The sequence below is a fragment of the Coenobita brevimanus genome, chromosome 78, assembly GCF_032717465.1.
Source record: "Coenobita brevimanus isolate Jiangsu-jjx chromosome 78, ASM3271746v2, whole genome shotgun sequence".
In the NCBI taxonomy this organism is placed as follows: domain Eukaryota; kingdom Metazoa; phylum Arthropoda; class Malacostraca; order Decapoda; family Coenobitidae; genus Coenobita; species Coenobita brevimanus.
Window position 1 is genome coordinate 1,479,936 of NC_137031.1, and position 12,995 is coordinate 1,492,930.

The 12,995-nt window shown below is 39.4% G+C and overlaps 1 protein-coding gene across 1 annotated transcript in view; it reads left to right on the top strand.

The window, feature by feature from the left end:
• The window catches only part of LOC145408631 (zwei Ig domain protein zig-8-like), a 59,199-nt gene extending 46,849 nt beyond the window's left edge, over positions 1 to 12,350 (top strand). Inside the window, exons 7-8 of the mRNA XM_080279318.1 lie at positions 1,253 to 1,537; positions 12,196 to 12,350. Coding sequence (XP_080135444.1) covers positions 1,253 to 1,537; positions 12,196 to 12,350 — 440 coding nt within the window. The remainder of the gene's footprint in view (positions 1 to 1,252; positions 1,538 to 12,195) is intronic.
• The last annotated feature ends 645 nt before the right edge of the window (positions 12,351 to 12,995 follow it).

Genomic DNA, 12,995 nt, shown 5'->3' on the forward strand with positions numbered 1-12,995 from the left:
AAGTGTCGTTTGATGCCGGCAGCCATTTACGGGTAAACAAAAAATTTGTAAAACACCATTGCTCTCACAACCTTTTTTTTCTCAACGTCATTACTGGTTCTGTAGGGAACGCGCCACTGGCGATCTTCTCACCTACCGGTACCTTTCAGTTCCTGGCCCTCCTCCTTCAGGGCTTTGGTGAAAGTTTTGTCATTGTATCTGACACCTCAAGGGCTTTCGATCGAATCTGGCATAAATCTTTAATTTTCAAACTGTCCTCTTACGGTTTCTATCCGTCTATCTGTGCTTTCATTTCAAGCTTCCTTTCTTGTCTCTCTATGTTGTAGATGGCCACCATTCTTCTACTAGAGCTATCAGTAGTGGTATTCCTCAGGGCTCTGTCCTATCACCAACTCTCTTCCCTCTCTTCATCAGTGACCTAAGCTGTACATCTAACCCTATCCACTCATACACTGATGATTCCACCCTTCACTTTCCATTCGCTACTTGCAGCATCCTTCTCAGCAGCTATTTCAACAAAGAAGGGATGAAGCTATGGTACACCTAATGTCTGACCTGGCTGATATGTCTGACCTGGCTGATATCTCTGGTTGAGGTAGAAGTAATCTTGTTGTTTTTAATGCGTCAAAAAATCAGGTCTTATGTCTTTCAACTTGTCATAATCTTCCTCAGGAATATCCTTTAATGAAGAGTTAACCACTACTCCCAGTCCTTCCTGTGTGCAACAGGTCAGCTCTGGAACTGTCTTCCTCTATCTATATCTCCTACTGTCTACAATCTCCAGCCTTTCAGTGTGTCCAGGCATCTCGAAATGAACAAATCTTGAATTTGGCTCTGTTATTTTTTATTTTTATTTTTTTTTTCTAGGAGGGAACATTCTTACAGGCTTCTGGTTTTTGGTACTCTCTTCCATGCATTAAAGAGGATATATATATATCCACTCAAGAGTCAAACAAAAAATCCACGGGTGTGTGTACGAAGCCGCGGAACAACTGCAATACATCTTCTGGATCCACTAGGACACAATGATCAATTACTACCACATTCTTTCTAGACTTACTCCATCCTAAACTACCGTTAATAATTTCTATTTACTCCTATCAACTCGGTGTAACTTCACTAGAAGCAGTCTTGAAATGCTTTGGGAATCAGCACATGGGCCGAAATTGCTAATGCCAAACTTCTTGAATTTAAACTACATTACCTGCGGGTATGGTGTGCGACTCTTAACTCCTCACTTTAACTCCAACAGAGGCTAAAGCAGTAATTGAGGAAGGGGCAGAAGTTCACGTGCACACTGGCGCACAACTGGGGCTACACTGCCGTGTGGAGGAAGCCACGGAACAACCACAATATATCTTTTGGTTCCACAATGGCACCATGATCAACTACTCCCCACGCCGACCAGTGCAAGTGATCCAGCACCAGTACCAGTCCACACTCTGGATACCCAACGTGACATGGCAGGACGCCGGAGCCTACACCTGTGAACCCCACCTGGCTGCACCTGCAAACCTTACCTTGCATGTGTTAGAAGGTGTGTATGTGTATGTACACCTGTGAACCCCACCTGGCCACACCTGCAAACCTTACCTTGCATGTGTTGGAAGGTGTGTGCGTGTGTATGTGTATGTACACCTGTGAACCCCACCTGGCTACACCTGCAAACCTTACCTTGCATGTGTTGGAAGGTGTGTATGTGTATGTACACCTGTGAACACCATCTGGCCACACCTGCCAACCTTACCTTGCATGTGTTGGAAAGTGTGTGTGTGTGTGTGTGTGTGTGTGTGTGTGTGTGTGTGTGTGTGTGTGTGTGTGTGTGTGTGTGTGTGTGTGTGTGAATCCCACCTGGCTACACCTGCAAACCTTATCTTGCATGTGTTGGAAGGTGTGTATGTGTATGTACACCTGTGAACCCCTGCGAACCATAAGATGCACGTGTTGCAAGGTGTACGTGTGTGTATGAGTATGTGTATGTAATGCTGAGTACCGTACATCATCATCTGCAAACCTTATCTTGCATGCGTTGGATGTGTATGTGTATATACTGCTACCAGCCCCACCTGGCTATGCCCGCCACCCTTACCTTGTATGTGCTGGAATGTTGGTGTTATAATCTAAGGTGATTTGTCTTGTCCTGCCTCTCTGTCATATTTATGGCTATTGTGGCATGACTGAGGTACGTGGTCTACACTCTATTTACGGAATTATTTTTAAGTTTAGAGCAGACTCAAAGGTTACTTAACAACTTTTAGTTTTGGGATATGCCGATATCTCTTACCATTTTTGCATGATGATCCGCACGAAGTTCGCATTACAGACAGACGAACGGGCACGCAGACACGGATTTGAGATCACAGCATTACATGTAAGAATATATATTTTTGTAATATCTTGCTCGGCCCCTCTGTGCAATGTTTGAGACTATTCTTGACGATGCAGGCGTGTGGTCGAATTTTCTGGGAAGTATTGGCCTAAATTACACTCTGAAGGTTCCTTAAGCTCGACTGCTCAGAGCAATGGTTGATGTTTCTTACTGTTTGTGTGCAGTGCTCTGGAATGAGTTGGACTTCAGACAGGCACACAAACAGCCAGGCAGACATACACGCAGGAACTTAAGTTTATAGAAATATACGTCAAAATGCATGTATGAACCTCTGCGACATACGGCTAGTCCGGTGATACAAGTACGTGTATGTGGCAGATTATTGCGGAAATTGGCTTCTTTTGTCAGAAATCACTGTAAACTGTCCTGAAAAAACTTTGCTTTTAGAGTGCTGACGTCGCTTACCGTATTTGCGTCATGCTCTATACAAAGTTTGTATGGCAGTCAGACAGACAGACAGACAGACAGACATTCTGATGTGAGCTTTGAATTATACAATTATGTGAAATAACGTATTTATGTATTTAAGCAACGTTTATAGCGTCTCTCTCTATGTCATACATAGGGTTATTATGCCACTGCCCAGGTACGCTGGTCGACTGTTTTATTTATCCACTTTTTTATTTACGAGTATTTGGGCTACAGCACACTGCAATGGCTCATTAAGATATTCCTTTGTAGTTACTCGATATAACTTACTGTCTATGCTTGATGCTGTGTATTACGAACGGTCTAAGGTTTATACAAATATATATATATATATATATATATATATATATATATATATATATATATATATATATATATATATATATTTATATTCTATTGCCAGGCGCCTGAATCCCGTAATGGATGGCCACAAATAAATAGCCTCCATGTCGCCGTGTCCCCTGGCATTTCACTGCCCTGCTTCCATCTCACACCCCCCTTTCTCATATACCTCTCCACTCCATCCCTCCATCTCATCCTCGGCCTCCCCTTCCCTCTCCCCCCCCCTCCATCTCGCTGACATACACTCTACTCGTTAGCCTCTCGCTCTCCATCCTCTCCACATGGCCAAACCACCACACTGAATTTCTCCTGACGCTTTCTATCACATCCACATCCACGCCACAGTGCTCCTTCACGTCCTCATTTGTCAGTCTGTATCTCCATGTAACTCTACTGTACACCATGCTCCTCTCACATAACTCATTTCGATCGCTCTCATTCTCGACATGTGTCCTTCCAACAAAGTCCATGCTTCATTTGCATATGTTAGTTAGTGTTGGTATCACAATACTGTCATGCAGCGACCTTCTTACTTCCATGCTCAATTGCCATCATATATATATAAGAACAGAAATGGAGGTGGGCAGGCCATATAGCAAGAACAAGAGATAACCGATGGAGTAAGAGGTTGACTTGACTGGACACCAAGAGATGGTAAGCATAGCAGAAAAAGGCCAGACAGGAGGTGGAGAGATGAGATAGAGAAATTTGCAGGGAAAACGTGGCAAAGATTGGCTCAGTCAAGGAATTCGTGGAAAAGGTTGGGGGAGGCCTTTGTTCAGCAGTGGACTAGTTATGGCTGATGATGATGATGAAGATGATGATGATGATGATGATGATATATATATATATATATATATATATATATATATATATATATATATATATCTTGTCGAGTGAAATGGGACACAAACCCATTCATTCGCCGTTGAAGCCACCAGAATTCTGGCTCTACGTGATAACTACACATGTACACACATTGCTAACAAATATTCATCAGAGTCAATGCAACGACTGTCAAGTTAAAAAGGGGTGTGTGAAACCCTTGTCACATATTCCTCCTCAAAAATTCTGTCATTCAGATCGATCTTCACCAATTTTCAAGCCTAGTCAGCTTCCATACCTCTCTTTCCCACACATTTAATTACTATATCAATCCACTTTCTTGGCATACCGAAACTCATCCTATCATCGAACTCACTTCCATATAACTGCTTCACCATCATAATTAAATCCATTCTATTTATATGGCCGTATCATCTAAACATGTTCTTTTCAAGTGTTTTTTGTCCACAAACTTCTTTGCTTCACATCATTCATGATTCCTTTATTTCTTATTCCATCCATTCTCTGCACTCCACAAACATTTCTCTAGAATTCAATCTCAGCTCTACTTGAATTTTCATCTTGTGACACAGTACATGTTCACACTCATATATTAGTGTGGGTACTAATAGTCATTCATGATGTCCTGTTGCAGCTGCCATGCTCTGGCATCTGCTCCGTATAAAGACCTTTGCAGCACTTGGGCCACTGTACTCTACACTTACTTTGCACATTAACTTCACTTTTTTGTCACCGCACACAGGTTCTTAAACTTTAAACAATTCATATCTCTCTCCATTCACCAGAACATCACAGCAGGAGACATCTCTCTTAACAACCATCACATTACACGTATCATTTGCTTTCAAGAGACAATGCTCACAGACTTCAGCAGAACTAGTCACCAGCCTGGAAAGTTTCTGTTTATTATTAGGCAACAGGACAGCATCATCTGCATACTTCACATTTTAAAAACTCTAATCTTCATCATCTGTTAGTACTGTCATCCCTCTCTCCATCACTTAACTTTTTTTTTTGCTCGCTCATAACCCCAACCATATAAATATTAATCAGTCATGGATTTTAAACGGCCATGGGGTCATTAGTACACAACCTTGTCGTACAACGCCACTGCCTTTTTCTTCTCTCAAAACCCCGTCCCTTTAAATATTAAATAGCCAAGGTCACACCATACATCCTTGTCGTACTCCAGCACAGACGTTAAACCACTCACTAAGACAACTGCCTACTCTATTAATGTGACCGGGTAACTAACACTGCACTATTTTACCCGTATTCTGTATATCATACATACAATGCATACACACAGCCACATCTACATAAGTGTAGTGAGGAGGTATTGCGCGCCATTTGGCCATTACATTCTGCGACACACTCATTGTCTAAGAAGTACAACATGATCAGCTGTTGGGGCTGACTTTGTACCACACGGTAGTGATGTGCTTTCTTTCTCACACCAGTCCCGAACAGAACGTCCACACGCCCAGATCACGAGACCATGTTGCCACGTCTACACACACACACACACACACAAAGTGGGATGGCTGCAGTTTCAGTACTATCTAATATTACGGCTAGATAAGGTTCAGTAAGTGTTCATCATAACCCCGTCCATACAAATATTATACAACCATGGGCACATCACACAACCTTGATGTAATCTAGTACTGATGTTAAACCACTTGCTTACAAACCGCCTACACTTAGACAAACTTCACTTCCACCATAAGAAAAAAAAAAATCGTTACAGCATTCAACATCGTTCTCTCAACATCATAATTATACTGTATATGCAAAACAAGTGCCTACTGTTATACAAACTTCACTTCCATCATTTAAAACATCACTTTACAGCATTCAACATCTTGTATATCATATATAAGCGTTCAACATCATATACATCATATATATACAAAACCTTCCATAAACCCTCTTTGCTAATCTGGTCACAGCAACATTTCTAGATCCGTAAATGCCATAAACCAGGCTGGTCCAACCTTTTCGAAACCGAGGGCCACATCATATGAAACCTTTGATGCCATGGGCCACAAAAGAACCTGAATGCTCAAAATATAATTCCTGGTACAATAACTTAAGACCTTATGATTTAACAAAAATAATAGCAGCTTACGTAGGCCCATTTTTTTCCCGAAATGAAACAGGGATTGAACTTTAAATACAATTAAAGAATGTATACAAAAAATGACATTTTAATAACACTTTTAGTTAACATTATTCATTCATACCTTCTAATGAGATGTTTGGGGGAAAGGCTTCTCCTTCACCAGTTTCTCCACATCAGTATCAATGCTGGTGGTAGCAAGTCAAAGCCAAGCATCCAGTGCGTCATTTCCCATTTGATTTCGGTTCTTGGATTTTACTTGCTTTATGGCAGAAAAAGTGCATTCACATACAATGGTACTCCCAAACACTGAATTTTTTAATGCAAAGTATCTTAGTTTGGGAAGTCTTTCCTTGCAGACCAATTTCCAGAAATTCTGTTGGTTTTCATTTTTCTTTGCAAGTAACAGTGGGTCAGACTAAAGTTCACACAGTTCAAGTTGAAGGTCATGTAACTGTGCTTCCACACAAGCTTTCATGGGTTTATTGAAGAAAAGGATATTGGACTTCAATTTTTCAGTCTCTAAACCTCGTCTCAAACTCAGAAGACGATGTTCAAGTTTTCCCACAAAAGTTGACAAGTCTGTTCCATTATCTTCATTCAATTCACTACAAGCAGGGAAGTGTGACAAATCAGTCTCCTTTAAGCACTCACTGAAGAGTTGCAGCTTTTAGCGGAAAGCATCTGCATATCCTACTAACTGGGAAACATTCTGTTCTTTTCCTTGTAAGTTCATGTTTAGTACGTTCAGGTGGGCAGTCACGTCTTTCAGGAATGCTAGGGAGCAAAGAAAGCCTTTATCTTACAGTTGAGTTTGGTACTCTTCTGAATTACTAATTTCCTCATTTTGTATAAATAAAAGAATATCTTCGCTCAAAGCAGAGAAGTGTTGGAGTGTTTTCACAGCACTCAGCCACCTAACAGTTGAATACAGTTGCAGGTCACTGTACCCTGCATTCAGTTCTTCCAGGAATGATATGAATTTTCAATGCCTCTGTGACTTATTTCTGCCTCTAATCAAGTTCACATTACTAACAACACTCTTTATGACATCACTCATCTGCACTATCTTGCCACATATGCACTGCACTCCATTTTTCTTTAGCAAAGCACCTAACCCCACATTACTGCCAACCATAGCTTTTGCACCATCAGTTACAATGCAGGAACACTTTTCAAATCCTCCATATTCATTGACCACTTATTCGAGGGCAGCATAAATATCAGAGCCTCTGGTACCACCACTCAATGATTGCATCTTGACAAGTTCTTCGTGTACCACAAAATCCTCATCAACGGTGAGGGCAAATATGAGCAACTGGTTACGTCACTTATATCAGTACTTTCATCCAAAGCCAATGAAAAGTACTTGCAATGTTTCATTATACTTTTCAGTTTCAAGAAGATATGCTGATTAAGTTCAGTCACTCTTCTTGCAAGTGTTTGGTGAAATAATGATACACTTTCAAATTTCTTTGCTACTTTTTCTTCCCCAAACACTTGTGCCATTTTCACTGCACAGTGCTTTAATTCTCCATCCCTAAATGATTTCCTGTTTCTTACAAGCATCAAAGTAACTTCATATGGTGCAGTAAGACTAGCCGTTTGAGGTTTTCCAAAGTTACATAACACGTCCCTTTGCTTTTAATGTTTGACCTTCATTTCAATCAATATATCACTTCGTGATTTTCCCACATATTGAGCGTACTGTGCTTTGTGCAATGTCTCATAATGCCGTCTAATATTATATTCCATAACAACAGAAACTGTTTGCTGGCACACAAGGCACAGTGGTTTACCACTTTTTTCAATAAAAAGATATTCTTCTTCCCATTTAGTATTAAATGCTCTGTTCACGTCAAAACACTTTCTTTTCTTACTTAAACTCACCATGGAAAGTCGTAACGAAGACGTGCACGTGTGCAAAACAGAGGCAAACTGACTGAGCCTTCAGCGGTCCCAGCCCGGATCTACTGACAGGGTTGTCATTAATTATATTTCTTTATTTATTATTGTTATTATTCTTTTTAATGTCAAAAGTAAACTTAAGTTGGGATTGCTAAGAAATAAGTGCAATTTACAGATTTCCCCATAATTATGGAATATCCAGAATCGAGAATATTATCAGAAATCTAGCGGAATAATAGCGAAATTGACAACTCTGGTTGAACGCTTCAGGAGGAAGAACGAGAGAATGAACGGGAACTGAGTCAGTTGATCACATTTGGTTCGAGTCGACCGTTAGAGAGAGAGAGAGAGAGAGAGAGAGAGAGAGAGAGAATTGTAAGCAAATGAATGACACTATTATTTAGTTACTTTAAGACTTTATGGGTCTGGTTAGTACTTGGATGGGTGACCGCCGGGGAACACCAGATGCTGTTGGCATCCCTACGTGTCAAGTGGGGTTGGTGGAGGAATAGTGCCCCTCCCTGTAAAACAATTAACTCTAAGCCCTTGGCCACCCCGTCTGGGATACATGGCGTCTGGCAATGAATGAATGAATGATGAAGACTTTACAGGTAAGTTAAGACGTTAAGTATTAAGGATATGACATTTTAGGTCCATTTAGGTCCGTATATATATTATATATATATATATATATATATATATATCATCATCAGCCATTACAAGTCCACTGCTGAACAAAGGCCTCCCCCAACCTTCTCCACGAATTCCTTGACTGAGCCAATCTTTGCCACGTTTTCCCTGCAAATTTCTCTGTCTCATCTCTCCATCTCCTGTCTGGCCTTTTTCTGCTACGCTTACCATCTCTTGGTGTCCAGTCAAGTCAACCTCTTGCTCCATCGATTATCCATTGTTCTTGCTACATGGCCTGCCCACCACCATTTCTGTTCTTTTATAACTTCTATAATATCTTTGACTTTAGTCAGCTCTCTCACCCAAGTTGATCTTTTCCTGTCTCTTAAAGATATTCCCAACATTGACATTTCCATTGCTCTCTGAGAACGAATTAATTTATTTTCCAACGATTTTGTCAGTTTCCAGGTCTGACAACCACACGTCATAGCTGGAATTATACATTCGTTATATACTTTTCGTTTCATATAAACTGGCAAGCTATTTTTCATAATGTCTCTATGTTTACCGAAAGCTTTCCATCCAGTTGTAATGCGTCTTTTTATTTCGCTATCATTATCTTTCGTTAATTTTAGTATTTGTCCCAGGTAATTGTATTCCTCAACTTCTTCAAGAATTTCTCCACTTATTCTTATGACGCTCTTTGGTGTTTGAGGATTAAACATTAGTTTTACTCCGGTTCATCTTTAGCCCTACTTTGAGACTTTCTCTGTTCAGGTCATTTAACATTTCTTGCAATGTCTCTGCTGTTTCCGAGATTAGGACAATGTCAACTGCAAATCTTAAATGGTTTAGCTTTTCTCCATCTATGTTTACTCCTTTATTTTCCCAGCCTAGCTTTCTGAAAATACTTTCTAGGCATGCTGTAAATAATTTTGGTGAAATTGTATCTCCCTGACGCACACCCTTCTCAATCTTAATTTTCTCTGAGTCCTTATGTAATTTAACTGTAGCAGTTCCCTCATTATATATGTTTTCGAGCAGTTTTACAATGTTCTCATTCACTCCTTGTTCTCGCAATGAATTTATAATTGCTATGTGTTCCGCTGAGTCGAAAGCCTTTTCGTAAACAACAAAACCTAAGCACAGTGGTTTATTATATTCTGTAGTTTTCTCAATTAGCTGATTCATTGTGTGCAGATGATCAGTAGTCGAGTACCCGCTTCGGAATCCTGCCTGTTCACGAGGTTGGTTTTCCTCCAAATTTGTAGTTATTCTGTTTGTAAGGACTTTAGTGAAAAGTTTGTAAATGACTGATAGCAAGCTAATGGGTCTATAGTTACTAAGGTCTTTTGAGTCGCCTTTTTTATAAAGTAGAATAACAATTGCATTACACCATGTTTTGGGAATTTTCTTCTGTTTTATACATTGGGTAAATAAGTGAGCAAGCCTATTGTGTACTTCTGCTCCTGCATCCAACAGTAAATCTTCTACTATTCCATCTTCTCCCGGAGCCTTCCCTCTTTTCATATTTTTTAGAGAAATATTTACTTCGTCTGGTGTTACCTCAAGTATTTCACTTGTGTCAACAGAAAAGTTAGCTATTGGTACTACTGTCTTTGATGCATACAGTTCTTTGTAAAATTCTTCAAACTGCTTCAGCATCATATCTCTGCATTTAATGGCTTCACCGTTTTTGTCTTTCAGTAATGTAATTTGTTGCTTTCCAAGTGCCATTTTATTTCGGACCTGTTTCAGACTTTTTCCTGTTTTGATGGTTTCTTTGATTTGATCCATGTTTCTCTTTCTTTTTTCTTCTTTTTGTCTTATGTTGATAAGCTTATTTGATTCCGCTTATTCTGTTTCATCTTTCTTTGTTTTTACTTTCATTTCCTTTCTTTTTTCATAAGCTCGAGTGTCATTTCTGAATATTTCTTGGCTTTGGTTGTATTAGGTTTTCCTACTACCTCCCCTGATTCTTTTAGCACTGTTGTTAGTCTGTCATTCAGCTCATCAATGTCACGTTCAGCATTACTGAAAGCCTGAAATCTGTTCCTTATTTCCAACTGAAATGCTGCTTTGTTTTCGCTGACTTTTATTGGGCATATCTTTTTGTCTTTAATCATCTTCTTTCTTTCACTTTTGAAATTGAATCTTGCTGTGCAACCCACCATTCTATGGTCACTTCCAATATTTACTTTGTTGATAACTGTGACATTTGTGATTGTGTTATTCTTATTTGTTATAATGAAGTCGATTTCATTCTTTGTTTCTCCATTTGGGCTTCTCCAGGTCCACTTTCTCCCTGTTCTTTTGTGGAAGAATGTGTTCATTATTCTCATGTTAAACATTTCTGCAAAGTTTACCAACATTTCTCCTCTTTCGTTCCTTTCTCCCACTCCAAATTTTCCCATACATGCTTCTCCATTTTTTTATTTTCCAACTTTTGCATTGAAGTCTCCCATGAGTATAGTATAGGTGGTCTTTTCTTCTTCCATAATCTGAGAGATGTCATCACTGAATGTTTCAATTTCTTCATCTGAGCTCTGAGAAGTTGGTGCATATATATATATATATATATATATATATATATATATATATATATATATATATATATATATATATATATATATATAATTAGGTCAGTGCTTTAGGGCCACAAAAAATCACCCCACGGGCCACCTTTGTCCCGCGGGCCTGTAGTTGGACCAGCTTGCCATAAACAATTAAGTCCTTCACTGAACCTTTCTCTTATATGTCCCATGGGAAATGTTTTATTTACAACTCCGCCAGCATTCCTAAATCCTCATGTTATAATCTTTATAGATCATAATTCTTCCATATACTTATTCTTTAACACCCAGCACAGTTATACAACGATAGTGTTTTCACTCATATCCATCACCTATATTTTTATGAAAAGACACAGTCATAGTCGTCTTCCATTCTTTTGGTACAGTTCCACTTGTCCAAGGTTCCCTATTCTATATATTTCCAAGAAACACTTTAATCCAACCCTGCAAATACTTGTAATTGTCTCTGCATTATGTCGTCAGTACGATAGCTTTCCTTTTCAACTGTTTCACAGCCAGCATCCCATTTTTTGCATTATTCCTTCTCTGTACACCACCGGCTCCTGAAAGAGTCCAACAATAATAATATTCTTGTATGTGAAAACTCGTGCTCTGAAATATTTCCTTCCTGTCATCTTTAAATTATAATACATTATAATTTTCATATGCATTCTCTTAATTCAGCTCCGCTTTTTGTCAATAAAAAAAAAAAAAAAAATCACACCATCTGGAAGACCAATTCCATATTAATATCTTTCCTTTCTTCAATTTCATAAATCTATTTTACAGTAAAATATGGCTTTTAAGTATATAGTTTTTTAAATGGCAAAAAGCCGCTTTAAAAAATCAGAAAACCATCTTTGCTTTACATTCACTAATGACAACCTCTCTGCTTCCCTTATGTCTTCCTTTGCTTTCTCATTCAATTCCCCACCACCCTTGTCTGTGTGTTGCAGGTGAGAAACATGCAGCTTTGCACAATGGCCAACAGGCAGATGAGGCAGAGTATGAGGCAGCTGCTGACTCAACCCAATCTACGCCAACGTGGCTCGTCACTGACTGCCTACCTGTGTTGTTATTATTACGTCATAGGCTGGGCTGCTCTGATTGATTGTAGTTCAGAATTGGTTGTTTTTCTTACAGTTCTGGTTCATTTCTTTGCCACGATGACTTCTGGATTGTATTTTACTCCTGCTGCTACTGGATGCTTATGTTTAACCCACCAAAGACCCTTTATAATGGAGAATAAAATGCCGACACACTGACCCTGTGGTTTCTTTACATTCTTATGACACAGGCGGCAGTGCAGTGATTGGTTGCAAGTGACCTGACTATATCTGTTACTTTCTAATAATGGCAAATGGCTTCTTTACTCTGATACCACATTCTTTATATTTATCTATCTATCTATATCTATCTAATAAAACTAGACACTGTATAACCCTTTGGAGTGGTGTTTTTGTAGCCCACAACCACGGTGCGGCAAATACAGGTAAAGTAAGGTGCTTTCACTAGCTGTTTTGACCCACTTCTTTCAAACCAAGCATGTTAAAATTTTAATCAAGCAAAGTTTAATTTTTCTACGAACCTTTGAAACAAACTAGAGGACCGTAGGTGGTCCAGAGACAGAGGCAGAACAAACTAGGGGGAAGGTGTTTTTTGTGGTTGGCGCATGAAAGTGGCCCAGGTGGACGCAAGACAGCATTGGACGTGTCTGCCACACCATGTGAGGGAAAGAAATTTGGGAGACGACTTT